The sequence below is a fragment of the Eumetopias jubatus genome, unplaced genomic scaffold, assembly GCF_037043125.1.
Source record: "Eumetopias jubatus isolate StellerSeaLion01/CBP00866 unplaced genomic scaffold, mEumJub1_p1.0 scaffold_2, whole genome shotgun sequence".
Classification (NCBI taxonomy): domain Eukaryota; kingdom Metazoa; phylum Chordata; class Mammalia; order Carnivora; family Otariidae; genus Eumetopias; species Eumetopias jubatus.
The window spans coordinates 38,626,890-38,648,422 of NW_028274808.1; the positions used below are offsets into that span (position 1 = coordinate 38,626,890).

The window sequence follows — 21,533 nt, forward strand, 5'->3', positions numbered from 1 at the left end:
CACTGGGTGTTATACGCAAACAATGAATCATGGATCACTACATCAAAAACTAGTGATGTAATGTATGGTGATTAACATAACATAATTTAAAAAAAATAAAATAAAGAGGGCATCAGTTCAGCTACCGTTGTCCCTCCCGCCCTGCCCATTCTTCACTGCGGAGCCCAAGGCCAGCCGCCCTAGGGGCCGGCATGAGCTTGGCACCACAGGCTCTTCCCAGAGGCCTCTGTCTTCAGCTCCTGCTCCTTCCCCTGCAGCAGCCACGAGCAGGAGACCTGCGTGGCCCAAGATCTGGGGAGCCAGGGAAGGGGCCCTGGGCATAAGCCAGCCCCAAGGGGCTTTGCAGCACCCGAATCCTTCCCTTTCCTCCTCCCTGACATTCATGCCAGTGCTTGCAGCCGTGTCCTCTCAGAAAGGAGGCCGGGCTTAGCCAGGACCGCAGACACCCTTCTGGGACTGGAGCATCCCTTTGGTGCTCGCAGGGCTCAGCGCTACCTGCCCCTGGCACCAAGCCCACCGGAAATAGTGTCATAAAGTACAAAAATGCTGCTCGCCGAGCCCAAGATGAACCCCGGAGGTGCCCTGAGGAGAGATGGCAGGGGGACGAGCCAGTGACACCCGGGGCCTCACCAACAGGAGACCAATCAGTACAAAGCCATTTCCCCGGTGTCATCAAAATCTTCCAATTTCACACCGAAAATAAGCCCTGGCTCATGGCTTATGGGCATCCAGTTGTCCCTATTTCTGCCAAATGGATTCCTCTGAGAGCTGGCATCTTAACCCTTGGAAGGCCTCCGAAGGCTCGCTGCTCCGCGGGCGGAACTACACTGCGGAGAAGCCCTCCTCTGCATTTCTGCTGCGGAAGCCTCAGAACTTTCCAGGTGGGCAGAGAGAGCCATCCCCTCGCCTGTGGGGGGCTGGGACAACACAACCACAGCTGCTGTCAGGGTGCAGTGTTGAAGCAGGGAGCCCCTCTCCTGAGCCACTCCGATCCCAGGACTTGCTCCCTGCCCCATACTTTGCTCCCACATCCTCATCCCTTGAAAGCAATGGGTTCACAGGTTCAATCTGTTTTCCAGAGGCCACGCCTGGGCTCTGTGTGTTTGCTGAGTCGCCACAGATGTCCTCACACTTGGGTGGAGGGGTGGGAGAAAGGGAGGAGGGCTTGCTGCCTCTACCCCGTCCACAGACTCGAGCCAGGGCACATGCTTGTCCCCCGTCCGAAGCTCACTGCCATGGGCTTCATACCACACACCTGCTTTTATTTCCTACCACACACCACCTGCTTCAACCTCTCTCATCTTTGAGCTATGAATTTACACCACAGAGGACCAACTGAATCCAAATGGGGTCTTGCCCTGAGAGAAAGAGCAAGTGGTATGTTGCATTTTAAGCAGGGTGGCGGGGACAGGGAGGGGATGGGTGGTGAGAAGGCGGGGGTACAGAGGCACATTGCCTCCCGGGAATTGGCCCCAGCTGGCTTGTAAAAGCAGTCTAGTGTGCTACAACACGGAGGAACCTTGAAGACACCACACTAAACGAAAAGGACAAAGCCTGTGTGATTCCACTTAGAGGAGGGGCCTAGAGCAGTCGGATTCATAGAGACAGAAGGTAGAGTTGTGATGGTCGGGGTGGGGCGGGGGGGCGGCAGGAATGGGGAGTTACCGCCTAAGAGATGCAGAGTTTCAGCTCTGCAAGATGAACAGCATTCTGGAGATGGATGGTGGTCATAGTTATTCCACAACATGAATGTACTTTATCCCACTGAACTGGACACTTAACAACAGTTTAAGATGGTAAATTCCATGTCATGTGTATTTCACCACAATTAAAAGTAATTTAATGGTTAAAATGGTAAAAAAAGAAAAAGTTATGATTGGTAAATGTATTCTAAATTAGAAACTGATTTAGCACATGTACCCAACGATTTAACTGGCTGGCCAAACCAAACAAACCAAACCAAGGTCATCCATCCATGAGCCCAAGCTACACCCCCGTTCTCTTTCTAGACGATAATTTCCTCTCTGTTCAGTCAGTTCCTAGATCTTTGGCCCCAAACCTGACTCTTTGCCCTCCGATCTGACCTGAACACACGAAATTTCCTTACTACCCCCACCTGACACCAAACCCACCGCTTAGCACCGGGAACCTCCAGAAAAGCAGTTCGAGCCACGGCGGCTCTCAGCCTGAGCCAGACTCGCTTTCATCAACACCTGACAGAGCAAGGGAGGCATCATCACGATTTCCTTCTCAGCACAGCGAGAACACACAAAGGCTGCTAGTGGACAAAGGAGATTTAATGTCACCACTGACACAACATTCTTCAAAGGCCCTTCCTCCTGCCCCCTTTCAAAGGCCACATGTTCTAAGACCACAGCGGGAACCAAGGCAACTTCTGAGGGAAGAGGCAGCAGGGGAGGGAGCCTGGGCCCAGTCCACACGATTCAGGCATCAGTCCTTCTCCGTGGGGCCCCGAACCGCGTCTGGGATGTGAACACCAAGGTTAGGGTCTTCAGCAGGCAGAAGCCCTTGGGGAGTTTTGAGGCCACTGGGAAAAGGTTAATAGAGGCGGATTAAAGCTGTCAGGAAAAGGCACCAGGCAAGAACCTCTCTTCAGAGACCATATGCCTGTCCCGACCCCACGTACCTGGTTACAGGTGTTAATGTCTACGCCATTCCGCAGGTGATCCAAAGCTTTGTCCAAGTTGCCTGATCTTGCTGCCCTCAGAAAGCTGGTAGCAGCATCGGCCTGTGAGGAGAAACGGCAGGCTGTGTGAGTGCGCTCTGTGGTAATGACTTCAAGACCCCATTCAAGCCCAGGGCTGCCAAAAAGGGCTAAAGTCACAGCGGCAGCCACTGCAGCCTCCTGTAAGGCACCCTGGTGCCCCCTACCGTGGCATCCAGGCATGGGACGGGCCTAGAGTCCCATCTAGACGGCTCTCAGGCCTGTACTGTGAGGCACCTTCTTCTTGGTATCTTTATAAGCAAACCCCCTTGGCTAGGGCCTAGGATGCACCAGTCTTTGAGAGGGACCCTGTTCCAACTGCAAACACTCAGCACTGCCTGGCATCCTACCGCTTCGATGTTTCCAAGGGCTCCCCATTCTTACAGAGGACCCTATAGCACATAGCCCCTGACCCCAGGGGGTCACGGATACAGGCATCAGAGGAACCTAACAGGTGCTTCTGGGTCCTGTTTTGTGGTTTGGTTTTTTAAGTACACAGCACATAGCACTGACTTACTATGCACTAAGATTATCAGCACTTCACAGTTACTATCTGTTCACATACCCACAGAGATATGCATTGAATACTCATTTTTGAAAACCCCAAGAAGTATGTAGTATTGTGGTCCCCCTCTTACAGATGAGGAGCCAAGGCGCAGAGAGCTAAGGTGACTTGTGCAGAGTCACACAGTGGGCAAGAAGCGTAGCCTGGACTCAAACACACACAGCCCTCCTCTGAAATCCATGAACTTGCCCTCCTTGCTCTGCTGCCAAGTTAACGTGAGGTTTCGCCGGCAGGTGCCCCTCACCAGCTCTCGTGAATGAGAGTAAAGCTGTTCCTTTCCAAAGCCGTTGCTCTGCCACCCACACCATGGCCATCAAGACCCTGCCACCAAATAATATAGGCCATTACAATTATTATAGCAGGACAAGGGCTGAGCCCTGTGCTCGGCCCGGGGTGCGCAACCGGGTGGGTGAGGGTCGTCAAGTGACACGCCATGCATGAAGTGCTCCGGAAGACCCACCCATACCTTGTGTTTCCCTCTCCTTTCAAGGGTACTCTGTCTCCTGCCTTCATGCTCCCTCCTCAGAGAACATGCCATAGTGGGCGGAATGGTGGCCCCCACAGATCCGTCTGTGCCTGAATCCCTGGAATCTGGCAATGTCACCTTATTTGGAAAAAGAGCCTTTGCAGATGTAATTAAGTTATGGGTCTTGAGATGAGACCCATCTAGATTACCTAGGTTGGTCCTAAATCCACTGACAAGTATCCTTAAACCCCGATCCCCTCCCCAGAGCAGGGCTACATGCCTTTGCCCATCAAACAGTCAATCCATGGCAGCAAAGACTTTCCAGCCTCATAGACACTACCTTCACCTGTCCCTCCTTCTTGCCACCTCCAGCCTCCAGTACCGCACTAGAAGAGCTGCTTCCTTCCTCTGCCTCCCAGCCAACCCCACTCCACCCCTGCCTCGCTGATCTTCCAAAAATCCAGATTTCCTGCCAACCCTCTCATATTCCAGACCCCACATGCCCCCACCCCCACCCCCGGCCCCGTTATATAAGCTCAAACCTAAGCTTTCGTCCACTTGTTCACAATATACACACACTTGGGGGCTGCCTAGAGGGGGCGCCTGGGGGACACAGTTGGCTTTGTGTCCCACTCTTGGTTTCGGCTCAGGTAGTGATCTCAGGGTCCTGGTATAGAGCCCCGGTTGGGCTCTGCACTCAGTGTGCAGTCTGCTTAAGACTCTCTCTCCCTGTCCCTCTGCCCCTCCCCCTGCTCTCAAATAAATAAACAAATCTTTAAAAACAAAAAACAAAAACACCATACACACACTTGGCTCTCCCTGCCCCCAACAGAGCTGGCAGAAGAGCCCCTTCCTCCTTCCTTCTCTGTCCTCCCGTGGCATTCCCAGGCTGTCTGCCTCCAGGCCCACACCCAGATTATTCGTGGGACCTTGAAGCCCTCTGACGCTTGCATTTGCTAATTCCAATCCAGGTCCACTCAGCTCCTATCTCCTCTATGATGCGGTCCTGGGATACTCAATATTTACCATTTTTAAATCTAGAAACAGGAGCTTGATTTTTTATTTAAAAAATGTATTTTAAATACATCTTTGTCTCCCCAGCCAAACTGTTTCCTTCTTGGGGCAGGGACCAAATCTTCCACCTCTTTGGAAATCCTTCAAAGCTTGAAATGGCTGCTAGGCCACGATCCCCCTTGGCTGAAAACACAAGGCCCCTAATGTCCCCTTAAGTTCCTCCGCTAGGCATCTATGGGGGCGGGGGGGAAATACCTCAGAAATGAGGATCGCTCTGTTGGTTCCCCATGAGCTAGATTCCCAGAGAAATCAGACTCAAAGCTTAGTTCCTCAGAGAAATATCTGTTTGTACCTGCTGAATCAGAAAGTCTGTCTGCATTTAACTATTGGGAAAAATATTAAAGTATTCCCCAAGAATGAGAGTGTTTGAGAAACCTATCTCTCACCTATCCCACCTACCCAAACTACCTTCTGTAGCACAATAATAAGATTCAGGACAAAAAGCTGAGCATGGCGGGTAAAAACAGTGCAGCGTGACACGGCTTGACTCGTCAGGGTACTGCATCCAGGTACTGAGGCAGAATATTTATGATAGACAGACAAGCAAATAAATAGAGGGTAAGGAAAGCCCAATCGAGAGTAGGCTACAAAGGGCGAAATAGTTGGTGTGGTTTGTGTGCTATAAGAATGAAATTACAACAGTAATACCAGTCATTGGGCAGGTGTCTTACCAACATGGTATCTTTCCATCCTTATTGCAACCAGTGAGGTAGGTACAATTATCACCCCCATCCCCATGTGATGAAGCTGAGGTTTGGAGAGGTTAATAACTTGTCCAGGTTCTGCAGTTAAGTTAGGTTAAACTCAGGGATTCAGCCCAAGACTCCCTGATGAAAGCCCTTCCACTGCCCTTGACCCCGAGATGCATCCCCAGCAATTTCAAACCAGGGGCAGCCCTGACAGATTGTGGGGGCTGGGAGGAGCCACATGCCTTTGCCAATCAAACAGTTAATTCATGGCAGGGAAAGGGTCCCAGGCTGGTCCCAGCTCTAACCCTGAGGGCTATGTTAAGTCCAAGACATACCTCAAGAATGGGACCATCTCATCCCAGTCCTTCCTTTTGGGGATAATAAAACCAGCAGTAAGGATAAAGTGATTGGCTAAAGTCACCTATAGAGTTAGAGGTGAAGTTCAATTGCTAAGGCGCCTTTTCATTTTCTGTTTGGTCTTCTCTGGCATAGAGTAGTCAGGACATTAGCAGGATCCTCAGGGTATCTTACAGGTGAATTATAGATAATGGTGTCACTCCCACTGTGTATCACTCAGTTTAATTGTACAATATATTTGCTGAGGTCCTATTTCAAGTCCAGGATTCTGCTAGGGCAAAAAGAAATAGAATAAAAATTGAGAATATAGGTCCCTGCCCTCATGATTTGAAAAACAAAGTGACAGAGTTATAAAGGGGTCATTTGTGCATGCATTGATTCATTCCACTAGCATTCAGTGAGCACCTCCTAGGTGCCAGGGAATATTTAAGTTCTCAAGCAAATGACCCTGGTAGGAATATGAGACCCATTCTCACCATCTTGTTCTTCCGAGCCTAAGCTGCCCATCTATCTAATTCAATTATCTCCAAGTCAATGACCTGTCCCAGGTGCAATTTCCTGGTGCATCCCAGAATGGTCTGTGTAATCCAATAGGGCAGAAAGAGAGTCAAATGAATCCAACATGTTCCATTTAGAACAATTACCTGAGTAGACACCAACCAGAAAAACAATAATGGCAATAGTGACAAAATGCTAACCAGACTATCTCTGGGCTCTGATAAATTGGAGCAGAATTCGTGGCCCTCCCCGAGTTCCACCTGTCCCTGGGATGTGGGGCAGCCTCAGAGAGGCCTCTCTGTTAGAGGAAACTAGATAGACGGCCTGAAGGAGGCTGTTCACTGTGTTCCAGAAAACCAGTCCACAAGGGCCCTGAACCCTGCATCACACGGAGGAGCTACCCGCCCCTCTGAGCACCCACCAAGGCTGCCTGCTTGTGTCTTTGCCCCTTCTTCATCTTGAGCTTCATTTTAATCTAATTTTACCTGTGAGAAAATTGCCCGCACCTGTGTTGAGGGCAAGAAGGTGTATATATGTTTTGTTGCGTCCTCGACCCACATCCCTGCTGGTTAATCCATGTGATATCTCTGAATTTCCTTCCATAACAAAATAAGTTTGCCTTTTTTTTAACATTTTATTTATTTATTTATTATTTATTTATTAAATAAATAAAATTTGTTTAACATTTTATTTATTTAACAATTTATTTATTTATTTATATAGAGATCATGAGTAGGGGTGTCGGGGCAGAGGGAGAAGCAGGCTCCCCAGAGAGCAGGGAACCCGTGGCAGGGCTCGATCCCAGGACCCTGGGATCACGACATGAGTTGAAGGCAGATGCTCAAGTGACTGAGCCACCCAGGTGCCCCAAGTTTGCCTTTCTAAATCCCTTACTATGTTTTAGACACTTTACATAAATTAACTCATTTGCTCCTCCCAATAATCCCGTGAGGCAGGTGCACTTATTGTCTCTTCCGCAGAGATGAGTTGAATGAGTCACAGAGAAGTAACTTGTCCAAAGTCACACAGCGAATACGTGGCTTGGCCAGGATTTGAATCCAAGTAGCCTAACTCCAGGGTCTTTCTCTTCACCCCTGTGCTACGCTTCCCCGTGGGCCAATCCCTTTTAGTGCTCATAATGTTCCTCTCAAGTTCAGCTCTGGGAGGAAGCCTTCCACCCGCGCTCAGAGGCCGTGCCCACTTTGGCCCTTACTTCAGGAGGAAGTAAGGGAGGGGAAAGGAAGGCCCTCGAGTTCTCATCAGGACTGCTTGGAAAAGGGAGGTGAACCCTTGGTTACCTGAGACACCCAGACTATTATTAAACTTGCACTTCCTGAGTGGGGTGATATGAATATAGCAATAGAGAAGTAGCCCAGGGGGCTCCAGTGTCCTGGGAGGGAGAGGCCGGAAGCACACTATGAAATGTCAGCATGCCTGAACACATGAGCACAGAAGGCTCCACAAACCCTAGAGGCCAAGCACAGTTGAGTTTCAGGCCGAGTAAGAGAATCCCGGGGCCTCTTTGTACCATCTCTGGGGCTTGAGCCGGTCCAAGTTTGCCTAGGACAAATCATGAATTACTTTCTCAAGGTCTTTCAGTACAAATTCATGTCTAAAAAGGTGAATGGAAACAGCTATTATCAGTAAACAGTGATAAGATAATAGAGATAAGATAATATCTCTTTCCCTAGGGGTCTTGTTTGAGCAAAATGCAGTTTCTTTAACAAGGCCATTGTCAGGACTCCCAGGAAGAGATTCTAGATCTTTCTAGGGGGGTGCTGAGGCACATCCAGCGGACTAAGGCAGACCATGGTTCTAGACGCGGAGCTGCCTGCTTGTGTTTGGGGGTGGCCCTCCACGGCAGACTCAGCACCTTGCTCTTCCTAGGAGCCCCCGTCAGGTCTCGCAGGAAGAACAGACAGTGCTAGCCAGCATGCCCACCTGTGTGGCCCCTGCCTTTATCCCACAGACTACAGAGAAACAGAAGTGAACCCTGGGCCACAGCGTGTGTTTTCATTAAGTTTTTCATCTTTCTTTCCAGAAAGTTGTGCTGGGAAATCTTCCCAACCTGTCTCCAGGAGCCCCAGTCAGACTACCACTGGCAAAGGTAGAAGGGACATATTAAAAGTGTCATTAAGGTCATAAAAGGTGCAAGCAGGAGTCCCGGGTTCCCTTCTAATCTCCCAACACAACTGCCAGGCCTTGGGAAAAACCCTGCCCAAGCCTGCGTCTGGCCTTAAAGGCTGGGTGATGCAGTGATGTGTGAGGAGTCCACCCTGATGCTGGGAAGACCTGGAAAGATCCCGCTCTGCCACTTGATGCTCTGCCTCCTACAAGTTCCCAAACCTCAATTTCCCCATTGCCCAAACGGGGATGATACACGGCTGGCGGGGGGTGCGGGGGGGGGGGCGTGAGGATGACAGGGTACGGAAAGCACCTGCTCCCCAGCACACAACAGGTCTGCCTTCCTCTCATCCCCATTCATTTCCCGCTAGCTCCAGGACCTCCGGGCACTAGTGTTTCTAAGGTTGAGGGGTCAGATGTGCGGCGGGCGAGGCGGCCCCCTCCCCGGGCAAGGCCAGGGCAGTGGCATCCCCGCGGGTGCGGGTGGGTCCCCAGCAACAAACCCGCTCGGCGGGACAGTCCTCCGCGCCGAGGGGACGCGGCCTCGAAGAGGGCCCCCGCGCGCCCCGGTCTCCTCACCCGCGCTCCCGCGTGCGGCCGCCTCACCCGGGCCGGCCACAGGTCGGGCCGCCTCCCACCACCGGCCCCTTCGCGGCGGCAGCCTCCAGGCCAAAGGAATTTTCCTCTGGATCCTGCTAGAAGCCTCGGCGCCCGGCCGGCGTGAGGCAGCAGAAGGGCCGCCCGGCGCGCGTCCCCGCACCCGCCGGGAAAGTTGGCGCCAGCCGAGCCCGGCGGGACCCGCAGCCCGCGGCCAGGGGCGCTGCGGCCCGGACCCCGCACGGCGGCGGTCCAACGCGCGCCGAGCTCCCCGCCCGAGCGCCCGCGAGCAGGCCGTGCACTCACTCACCGCAGGGTCTGGACCGGACCTGCCCTGTCTCGCTGCCATCGTCCGGCGCCCGCGCTGAAATCCGAGCCTGGCTCCCTGCTCCCCCTCCCCCGTTATCTGCTCGGCGGCGCGGGAAGCGCCAGCAAGTTACGCGGCATCTGGCTAAAAATACAGGCTCCCTCAGCTCGGCTCGGGCTCGGGCTTCAGCTCCGGCGCGGGCTCCGGCGCCCGGACCCTGAGCTCACCCGCCCGCCGCCCGCCCGCCCTCCAGCCAGCTAGCCAGCCGCTAATGGCATCTCTTCATTTTCTCTCCATTATTATGTCAGATGGGAAAGTTAATGCGAAGCGATCTCCGGAGAGAAGGCACCTGCTGCCAAGCCCAGCGGAGGGGGTGCGTGGAGCGTGCGGGTGGGGGTGCGGCCCGAGCTGCAGGTGCCGGTCGGCCGGGCGGGGAGCAAGCGTCTTGCCGCTGCAGAAGGGAGGCACACACGTCCAATGGAGGTGAGGAGCTCCAAGCTGCATGGCGCTCCCGTCCTGCCCCTGCCACCCTGACTGCCCTAGTGAACGGCTCCGGAGCCTGCAAAGATGGCCAGAGTGAGCTCAGCAAAGTCTATTTATGCCCCATAACTAATTTGCATGTTTTGAGCTCTTACACCGTGTCCTGAGATACCAGCTAATCAGCCTAATCCAGATTCGGCCAGAGAGCTGCGATGCGAACTGAAGCTGAGAGGCAGGACACAGATCTGTTACTACCATCTCCCTCATCCCTCAAGTCTGAGGGTTAATGAAACATCACCCGAGGAGGCTGGAGTAACCTCCCAGTTTTCTGTTCCGGGACCACCCTCACCTTTTCCTGAGGTCATTTCAGGGGCAGATGTCAAAAGCATTTGGGGGGGGGGTGGCCAAGCCTTGAGGTGATGCCAGATTGTTAACAACAGGTGATGACAAGTAATCAGCAAAAGCAATGCCAGGTAACTAGGCCCCTCGCAAAACTGCTTGTTCAGACCATGGATGTTTTATATCATGAGCCCGGCTTCACCTTCTCTTCAAATAGCAGCCTAGACACAATCCCAAATGCTCTTTTTCCACCCTCCTCCTCTGACACATAGGTATGGTAGAGCTGTGTGTGTTGGTGAGGTGAGGAATTAATGCACTGAGCACCTGTTAGGTGATGGACATACTGCCTTACCTCAATTAACCCTCACAGCCATCCCATAAGGTAGACATGCTATTATGGTTGTATGGACCAAGAAACTGAGCCCAAGAGAGGTAAAGGGTCAGGACCATGGTCACCACTAGTAAATGGAGGGTCCGGCGGATCCAAAGCCCTTCCATTAACAGCCCTGGCAAGATTCCTAACAAAAGTGTACTCGGGGCCAGGAATAGATAATGTGGAGCAAGCTCCTGAAGGTTAGAAAAAACTCTGGGTGTTTTCCAAAGTGAAGTGCTCTTCAAAGCCATTCAACAATTAAGGCAAAGTCCCAAATAAGTGGGATAAATAAAGATCAAGAGAAGAGGCCAGTATGTTGTCAAAAAAAAGTTATCTGAAGTATATAATGCAACTAACTCCGCCCCATGGGGGTAAAAAACCTGGTATTTGAAGACTGCAGCATCAGAATGTTCCGGGTCCAAGACTTTCAACATCATCAGAGGATGAACTTCAGGCCAGGCCACCTCTGCAAGGGTGCTGGAAAGCACCTGCCCTGCTGTATCAAAGGGCAAGGTGTCTGGGTATGGGAAGTCACCCCAACCCCCCCCTCACTGTGTAAATGTTGTTAAAACACACACCCCTACAGGTCTTTTGCCCAGCACCTCTTAAAACTGCCTCTCAGATTTGCTAAAATCCTCTACAAAGAGAGCTTCAATTAATAAATTATGGTTACTGGAACAGCCCTGATCATAGCCCAGTGGAATATCTCCAGGGATTCTAAAGCAGCGTTCCAACATTAATATTTAGAGAGAGAGAAAACGCCCTACTCAAATGGAAGATGAATAATATGCACAATACTTTCAGAAACACTGATAGAACTGACTCACAGTAGAAGATCGACTATTTTTTTTAACAGCTATATTGAAGTTTAATTGACATACCATAAACAGCATATTTAAAATATACAGTTTGGTAAGTTTTGGTTTATGCATACCCCCCATAAAACCATCACTACAGTCCAGATAATGAACCTCCAAAATCATCTCTAAAAGTTTTCTCCTGCATCATAATCCCTCCCTCCTGCTGATCTACATGGCCGCCAATACTTGGGATGGTCAGTCTTAATTTAGACATTCTAATAGATGTGTAGTAGTATTTCACTGTGGCTTTCATTTGCTTTTCTCTAATAATAATGGTGTTAAACATCTTTTCAGGGGATTACTCACCATCCACATATCTTCTTTAATGATATATCTGTTCAAATCTTTTGCCCGTTTTGAAATCGGGTTGTTCATTTTCTTATTATTGAATTTTAAGAGTTCTTTATATACAGAATATCTGTTTTAAAGGTGAGATAAACTAAGACCTTGCAAGTAAAGTGATTCAAAGTTAAATATCAAAACATTCCCAGTCTAATTTTGGTACCCAGATCTTATAACTCTTAAGCCCAGTGTCCTTTGTACCATACAATGCTATGGGTTATACACAATCACAAAGAAAAAGGACGACATAGTTATAGTGGACCAGAAGCTAACTACAATCAGAGAAGAGTACTCTCACAGAAACTGTGAGAGTAGTGGAAAAGATGCTGAGGTATAATCAGAGAACCTGAGTATTCAAGACTGCCAAGAATTCTTGACATTAGCCGTGATGACCTCATTAGGGTTGAGGCTTTGCAACTTAAATATGCAAAGAGGCAAGGCCCAAGAGAAGAAAAGAAACAATTTCATACATGTTGTTCAGTAAGACCCGAGGTTATAGGAGCTAAAGAAGAGAAGGCTAAAGGATGTGGCCCTTCAGATGTAAAGTCCTCTAGCACTAGAGCCCGGAACCCCAGGACGGGCCTAATTATATGGTGTCTTTCCCAGGTGTGGTAGCCTGGTCACCATGATGCCATTATAAGCTTCCCCTAGGCAGAAGCAGCTTGGTTCAAATGTTCTGTATTCCCAGCCCTTCCCCCTCCCCTCCCCCACCTGCTCCCCTATGGACAGTAGTGCCCCATAAATGCTTGCTGACTGATGTTTGAAGAGGCCATACCCACCACCATAAGGAAATAGGAAGTCATGGGATTAAACTGATGTAGAGAAGATTTCCATTAGACATTTAGACACAAAGAACTTTCCAGCTGTTGGGTATGTGACTTAATAGAACTCATTATTCAGAAAGGGCTGAATCTTTGCTGGTATCCTTCAGGAGAGCAGAGACAGATAGCTCACCATTCGATAAGGTGTACAGCCCCACAGGATAATCTACATGATTTACCGCGGTGTCTTTGGGCTCTAGGCATTCAGAAAGATAAGGGATTATTTTTTCCCCATGAACTGTCCCTACCCCCCCCATCACGACCACACCCTTAGACAACAAATAACCATCCTGCTCCTTGCTCATTTCCTTTCCTTTCCAAACCCAAGGGCTGCACTTTTTACTGCAGGAATTTAGTGTGTCCATGAGATCTGTCAGTGCATGTCACTGAAACCAAAGTAAAGCGACAGAAAGGAATTGATGGGCGAGAGAATAAAACGGGGCTTCTCAGGAAGGACACAGGACCACTTGTTCTAACCTGTAGGCTCAGGGTGTCTACACCTTTTTTCTAAACTTGCTAAATATTTTACCCGCTGTCTCCACAGGTCCCTTTGCAGACAAGCCTGATGAGGTGCTAGACTCCAGCTGGGGAGCGCGTTCCTGGGTCCCTTGCTGCTCGGTCAGGAGAAGAAAACAAAGCTATTCACTGTGCGACACGGAAACCTGTGGGGGCACTGGGAGCCCAGGACAGTTTACAGGGCCCCTGCCGCGGATTCCTCCATGAATCTAGCTCTTCCAGAAACAGGGAGAATATGTCTTTTTGCTCAAAAGCCTGGAGCAAAGAATCTCAGGTGCATGGGATTCTCAGATGACTGGGCACCCCCAGAACATTCCGGGGGGACAGGAACAGGCAGCTTCAGGCGGCAGCCAACCTGGACCGCAGCTGGCTCCTCTCTAAAGGAACACGAGAGCTGACAAATTTGTTGCAGACCCAGGATTCCAGAGAAGGGCCTCCGGGCACCTCAGGCCCTGGGCAACAAGGTTCTCCCCCTGCCGTTCACTGAGGGACACCCGTGCCTTCCTGCGCCTCTGGTTTAATTCTCTGCAGTCAACTCAGACATGGAACTAACTTAATGACAACAGCACTGTTTGAATTTCTGGGCAGCCTTAAAACACTCCAAGTCGGTTAGGCCCACTCCACTGCGGTTGAGCTGCGTAACTTTTGATAAGGGAAATAACTTTTCGGAGTGTTGGTTTCTTCCTCAGTAAAATGGAAATAAGGTGACTCACTTCTCCAGGTATTATGAAAATCACGTAAAAATGCCCAGTACCACTATGGGGCACAAAGCAGGTACTCAGTTAAATGACAATTGACCCTCTTTTCCCCTCCTTCTCAACTAAAGCTTTTGTCAAAGGTGAACCCTCCCCACCCCCAGAGGTATGGGGTGTTGCTGATCTTGTTTCTGTTGTGGAAAATTAAGGTCTAGGGACAGCTTCCCCAAGGCCCACCATCCATGGCTGAGAACAGGATGCCCAAGAACCCCCAGCACTCTGCTACAGCGACAAGACTCCCTTGGGCTTATCATGCACCATTTCAGTGTCCATTTCCTCTGCAGTGAAGAAAAGTCTCCAGGCGTGTGTCTAGCTGGAGCCCCACTCCCAAGCCTGCATCTGACATTCTCCGTGTGGCATCCCTGTCTCTGGCTGCCCCATGGCCTTCTGACAAATACAGCTTTGCCCTCAACCATTCTTCTATCTGGCCGAGCCCTCATCCACGCAGGGAGTTGCCCCAGCTCCCGGAGCTTCTGGGCACAGTGGATAAGGGTGGGTACCAGAAACTCCACCCTTTACCGAGAAAGACAGGCTCCTTTATCGCCAACAGAGCCAGCCATCAACCACCCCGGGGAGTTTGTAAACCATCAAGAGCATGGCTGCTGGGAAGATGTTATTCTTCAGAGACATGGTTGCACCCTCCTGCACTACCCCCCACTCCCCTTTCCAATAATTAATTAGGAAGGCACTTGGCAGAATATATGCTGTAGCTATTATGCCGAATGGACTAAGAAATCCACTCCGACTCCCTTCAGACCTTGTAATTCCTTCTTAAGCTTTTCAATAGTGAGGGAAGAAAGGAAAAGGAGAAAAGACGGTCTTGGTTGTTTTGCTATTTAATTTTGTGTGGTGCTCACCAGTGCTCACTCAGTGGCCAACTGGGTAGCCCCGGGTGCCCTGCCTCACCGGAGGAAGGGATTGCAAGTGTGGACTCTATTTAAGGAGGTGATCAGAGCCGGGTATCAGGTCCCATAGTGCTGGCACTGATCTCTATCGTGTTCCTTTTAAGAGGGTTGGTAGTCACGGAGTCTATTTTTAAACCCATGAGAAAGGTGCTACATGGAATCCAGAGAGGAACAACATTAAACCTGAGAACGCTGCAGGGGGGCACAGCTGAATCTAGGATTTTCTCTTCACAAACATCCAGGGGTTCCCCTTACTCATGGGACCAGATAATGACTGTCCTTCCATAGGGATCTTTTTAGTTGTAAGCCCACTTTTGGTGGAATTTGACCCTTCATGAGCCCTCAATTTGGAAAAGGGTTTTATATTCTGGGTCCATTTTTCAGTATTGAGATTTTTTTTTTTTTTTTGGCATATCCCCACTCCTGGTATGAAAAATCAATGTGCTTTTGAATCTATTTGTCATCTCCCTCTCTGATTTTCAATCATGTGCTCTGGACCTCCCTCCCCACCCAAAGCATGGCTGAGCTCATAGCCAAGATTTTGCCAATGGGAGGGGCCAACAAAGGCTGACCTCTCCAGTGGTCTCTGTGCCCAGCACCCCAGAAATTCTGCCCTTTTGCTGGAGAAAAAGGAGGGGAGTGGACCCCAGTGGCAAGTCTACAGGGGACAGGATTATTTTCCCAACAGCGAGAAGCAAAGAGGCATCCAAACGTCACTGTTTTGCATCTAATAACCAGATGAAGAGAGCAGAATGTTTTATGTACAATAACAAATTTCAACTTCAGTATCCATTTCTGTTTTTGGATAAGAAATAGAACCAGAATTCCTAAAGAACTCAATGCCTTGAGAATAAGCAAAAGCTTTTGCCTGCTGAGCAGTTCTAGAACCACCCAGGACTACTCAGGCAGAGAACTAAGTATGAGATGAGGGATCTTCTGATATTCGTTCATCTTGGCATCTCCATGCCCAGCACAGAAGCAGCACGACTACGTGTCTCTCGAGTTGAACAGGATTATGTTCCTCAAGTCAGCCAAATGGGAGCTTCAGCCAGGCGGGGGCAAAACAACATACGTCAGTGTTAGCATGATACAGACTACACACCAGAGGCTCAGGAAATGTTAGCTGAACTGGAATCCAAAGAAATTCATTCACTTCAGATTTTAAAATGAGTCACATCCATGAAAAAAAAATCAGATGTTCTGAGCTGGTTGGCCAGATGGTTCATTTCCCCAGACGCTGTGATGGCCCCTGAGGAAACAGCCTGGAAACCCCTGTAATTTCCGAGGTGGGGCAGAGCCCTGGGCTGTGCGGCAGGAAAGGATCATGCACACCAGGGCTCACCTCCAGCTTTTCCCCACAAGTCTCCGTTAGCACGAAATTGCCAGCCCAGCCCCGACAAAGCCAGTGTGCTTCCTCACTCCCCAGGCAATGAGGCAGACGGGTCCTTAATGGTTCATATCTGTCTGCTGCGGGCAGGAGGATGGTGACAGGTCACAGGGTGCATAAACAGACATCTAAAGGCATCCCCCACCATCAAGCGTGCTGGCCCGTGTCCCGTTGCCATGTTCCGTTCTCACCACTGTGTGAGGGCCTGGCTAGGTTCAGAACATACTGCCTGACCGCCAATGGGGGGAGCCCAGACTCAGGGTGCAAATCAAACACGTTCTGGAAAACACGTATGAGCCGCACTGCCAAAATGGCCCGATTTACTACACTCTGTCCAGTGCTCACACACATTACGGAAACCTTCCTCTGCAGCCTGCTGCTACAGGGAGAAACTGCAAAATCAAACTCACTTCACACTTGGACATGCTAACATGCACAACTGTTTTTTTTCAAACTGCCAAATGGGCTTGACTCTTGGCAGTGAATCCTACGGCTCACTTTCCAAAGGATGTCCACGTATTCCTTCAGACGGCCCTACATGGCTGACCAGGAGATCTGCTCAGGCCTCTCCTTTATTTGAACAATTCTCCCTAAAGAGAGAGAGCTGGAATGGGTGGCCCATGGCCAGCCTGACCTGCCGAAAGAATTCCAGAGGGGCCTGTGTTCCCCGAAGTTCATCCAGTCTCTGGAGCAAGGCTTCCCCAGCTTGGGGGAGGCAGTGTGGTGACACCCACTAGGAACTGGGGCCTCAGAAGATCATGCCCTGTGACCCCCTTCCCTGCCCCCTGGCCCATAATACTTCACTCTGGTGCCAATGAGGTACAGATACAAGAGCAGGAAGGGGAAAGATGCTGAAAATAATGTAGCTAAGATTTAAGAGCCAGGCGCTGTCCTAAGCATTTTATATGTCAACACATTTGATCCTTACAACCACCCTAGGAAGTAGCTGCCATTAGTATTTGCATCTCACAGAAGACAAGCTGTGGCATAAAAACATGAAGTAATTTGCCCAAAGTCACCCAAGAGCACGACGGTGCTCTGGGCAGGGCATGAAGCAGAGGGAAGAGAGCTGCTCTAGGTCTTGCTTGATTATATGAACTAAGGTATTTGGGGGGTAGATGAGAAAAATGAAATTCTGTTGTTCTCCAGGAAGAATGGATCCGTCTTGGAAATCTGAATGCAACTCAGGACCTCTTTATTAATTTGGGATTCCCGTTGGTCAGAGGAGACCCCAGCCACCGATCAGATGTAGGTTCGACGCAGAAATGTTGACATGACCCTAGGCCCTAAAGGGTTTAATGAGAGGGGACCGAGCCAAGACTGTCTCTTCCCAAAGGGTTGGGAAAATGGAGAGTCTTGAAACAATAAGGTGGGTTTTAATCCCAGTCCAACTGAGTTCTCTAGAATTATCACAGCAACTTTGGTAATACCCCCTCTGGAGCCAGGTGCAAACAGCTCCAGGAAGCAGGTGCTAAGCCTCCACAGCGGGCCCTGGTCCTCAACCCCAGGGAGGGATAATGAGGTAGTGGAGTCCTTAGGGACCCTCTGCTGTGGAACTGTCTTCTTTCCCCTTCACTGGGGCCCTGATGGTCAGAGCAGGCCCAGCTGGCCAAATGCTGACTGAAGGAGTTTCTTCTCTCTTCCCGGAGCCAAAACATTTCAAAGCAATTAAGCCCAATTAAACCAGTACCTGGCCTACCTACCATCTCCTGAATTTTGCCATTTCTCACAACCTGACAACAGGAGGATAGGCTCTTTCCTTTGAGATCCTCTTAAGCTCCTTTCAACAGCGTACTTAGCAGTTACCACTGAAGAACACCTTGGTATCTGCCTTTTACTTCCCAGGCCTATTTTCTCTTTACTACCAAGCCAACAAGAGCAGGTGCCACACATAATATTTCACACGGGGCTCATCATATTATTCTTAATAATTGAATAGAGACCATTATCTTTCTGTTTAATCCCCTTGTGAATTCTGGCTGGCTTCTCCTCGAGATATCATTTCATACAGTATTTATATCACCCCTTTTATAATTACTTAAATAAAAGGTGAGGAAATAAGTTATAAATCATCAGCCACATCTGCATTTCTCTCTGTCCCGCTCATCTGCAGAAATCCCCACCTACAATGGGTGAATCCTAAGATGTGTTACTCATTTGGACATTTCTAATCTGTACAATGATGAGGCATATCTAGATGGCCTCTTTTTTAAACCTTGGCTTCATATCTTTTTAAAGAAATAAAATGTTATAGAAGTATTGATGTTCTTTCCATATCTAAAATTTTCTGACTTTATGAGTATCTTCCTTGTACTCTAAAATCAACCTTGACAAGTACTTCTACAAGCTGTTTTTCACAATGACCTTTCTCAGCACGCCTGACCTTGAACTCCTAAATAAAAGTATGTTAAGTATTGGAGAAAGAACAAGAGAAATGGACAGTGAACCAAGTATCACTAAAAAACCCATTATCGTTTCTATAATGACTGAGCTGGTTCTTGCCTCCAGAGAGAGAGACATTTCCAGGATTTTTGAAATAAGATACAAAGATGTCAATCAACATTTCCAAAGGAAAATCATTGCCAATATCCATATGGACCTTTGGTCCCTCAGATGCTTTTAAGGTGAGGGTAACAGAAATAAATTATCTGCATAAGACTTGGTGGTGCTCATAGGTCTGCTTCTCATTCGTTTATTCTTCCATTCAGACATGAACTGTTGAATTGCCATGTGCAGTCCAAGAACCGGATGGAAGACATAAATAAGCAGACTCCAAGGTTGCCACCCTTGGGAAGATTGCAAACTAGCAGACGTAAAGATACAGCTGTATGGAAAATAAATAGAACAATAAAAGGCTGAAATGTTCAGTAAGAGATGCCCCATGGCCCAGTTAAAACCAAATGAGAGGGCGCCTGGGTGGCTCAGTCGTTAAGCGTCTGCCTTCGGCTCAGGTCATGATCCCAGGATCCCGGGATCGAGTCCCACATCGGGCTCCCTGCTCAGCGGGAAGCCTGCTTCTCCCTCTCCCACTCCCCCTGCTTGTGTTCCTGCTCTCGCTGTGTCTCTCTGTCAAATAAATAAATAAAATCTTTAAAAAAAAAACAAACAAATGAGAGGTTCCCATAAGGCGTGCCAGTAGTTCAAAGGAGAGGCTGAGGTCAGATGGGGTGACAGTTCTCGAGGCAATCTTTTATTGAACAGTAAGATTTGAACCAAACCTTAAGGACTGACTGCCAATCTTTAGGAAGTCATGGGGATCAGTTTCAGTTTGCACCCCCAGGCCCCATGCTCCAAGAGTTTGGTTATAGAAGACAAAACACACGGATCCAGAAACAAACACTTGTAAATACACATATATATGTATGCCAACAAAAGAAATATGTCTACTCTAGGGAACTGTGTGAATATTATGTAAAAGAATAATTCATTCCAAATGATAGTACAGCATTTAACGTTTTAAATGTTTCCTGTGATGAGGTTGCATAAAACCCTCACAAAGGTTTTATGCAAACAGGAAAATGAGTTGATGGTTGTTCGATTTATTCATTTGTCCAAAAAATATCTGCACTGGGGCACCTGGATGGCTCAGTCGGCAGAGTACGTGACTCTTGATCTCAGGGTCGTGAGTTCAAGCCCCATGTTAGGCATAGAGTTTACTTTAAAAAATGTATATATCTGTATACTTGTTAGGTTCTAGACACTCTTCAGGATCCAGCACTGAACAGAGAGACAAAAATCCTGCCCTCAAAGAGCTTGCATTCTAATGGGAGAGAAAGGAAGTGGATGGATGAGCAACAAGATAGTGACCCTATAGGGAAGTGAGAAGTGCCATAAAAGATGATCGCACGGGGAAAGGGACAGAGAATGAGGTGGGATGCAGTGGTAGACACAGAAGGCCTCTCTGAAGAGGTGATGCTGGAGCAGAGGCCTGAATGCAGGCAGAGATGGAGTGCATGGTATCTAGAAATGCATAGGTTGTGAGAGGTATGCTTGATGTGGTCAAGGAACATTCTAGGGCTCTACCCCATCCCTCTGCCAACACTAAAACATGCCTCGTACTGGGTCTGGAGTGCCCTGCTCTACACCCACAGATTCTATGCATCTTTTGATGCCCATGGGACAAGAAGGTAGAAGCACTCACTGGTGAGGAACCAAAAGAAAGAGACAGTAACAGGTAACATTTGGGGGGGTGCTTACTATGGAGTAGGCACTGTTCTAAGCAGCCTGTAAGTGCTAACTCATTCTTTTCTTAGTCAAAGGTTTTTCTTTTTCTTTTTTTTAAAGATGTATTATTTATTTGAGAGAGAGAGCATGCACACACATAGAGGGTGGGTAGGGGGAGAGGGACAGAAGGAGAGGGAGAGAGGGAGAATCTCAAGCAAACTCCCTGCTGAGCACAGAGCCTGACCCAGGGCTCCATCTCATGACTCAGATCATGACCTGAGCCAAAATCGAAAGAATTGGATGCTCAACCAACTGAGCCACCCAGGTGCCCCTTCTTTAAAATAACTAATAAAATTGATAAGTCCCTGGGAAGATGGATCAAGAAAAAAGAGAAAAAGCACAAGGACCTAGGTCAGGAATGAAGTAAGGGACATCACTACAGATCCTTTGGATATGAAGAAGATAATAAAAACATGAACAATTAATGTCCACAAATTTGAAAATTCAAAAATAACTAAAGAATTCCTTGAAAAAATGCAACTTACTGAGACTTTAATAAAAATATAAACTCATAATTAAACCTTTCCACAAAGAAATATATAAGCCCAGATGGCTTTGTTAGTGAGGGATTTATACACAGGAAAAATAACTCCAACCTTACACAAATTTCCAGAAAAGAGAAAAAAATGAGTGTAAACTTCCATTGTTTTATAAGGCCAACATAATCTTGATATCAAGACCTGATAAGGATATTATTGAAAAGGAAATGTTATAGTCCATTTACTCTTATGAATGAAAATGCAAAAAACCTAAATACAATAGTAGTGGTAACTCATTTAATCCTCACAGCAACTTTAGAAGGTACATGCTCTAATGGTCCTTATTTTACGAGTGGAAAACAGAGGCACAGGAAGGTTAACAAATTTGCCCAGGGTCACACAGCATATACGTGGTAGAGCCAGGATTTGAACTCCGCAATCTGGAGCCAATCCTGCTCTTTCAAGCTTTCGGCTCTTGTGGACACCGAGACTGTGGAAGGATAGAAAGCCCAGGAACTCTGAGGATGCCATAAATAAACAAGACGTCAGTTCTGTCTGGGAAAGCGACAAGAGAACACCAGGGAAGGTCTCTGTTCTCTAATGGGAGCTTGGTGTGTTCTACAGCAGTGCTTTGTCCAGGCCACTTACTC

At 48.7% G+C, this 21,533-nt stretch overlaps 1 protein-coding gene across 3 annotated transcripts in view; it reads right to left on the reverse strand.

Moving 5' to 3' along the window:
• The window catches only part of ANK1 (ankyrin 1), a 136,011-nt gene that overhangs the window by 90,591 nt on the left and 23,887 nt on the right, over positions 1–21,533 (reverse strand). For all 3 annotated transcript variants that reach the window (XM_088020968.1, XM_088020967.1, XM_088020966.1), the window contains exon 2: positions 2,648–2,749. In XM_088020968.1, the coding sequence (XP_087877094.1) occupies positions 2,648–2,749 (102 nt within the window). The remainder of the gene's footprint in view (positions 1–2,647; positions 2,750–21,533) is intronic.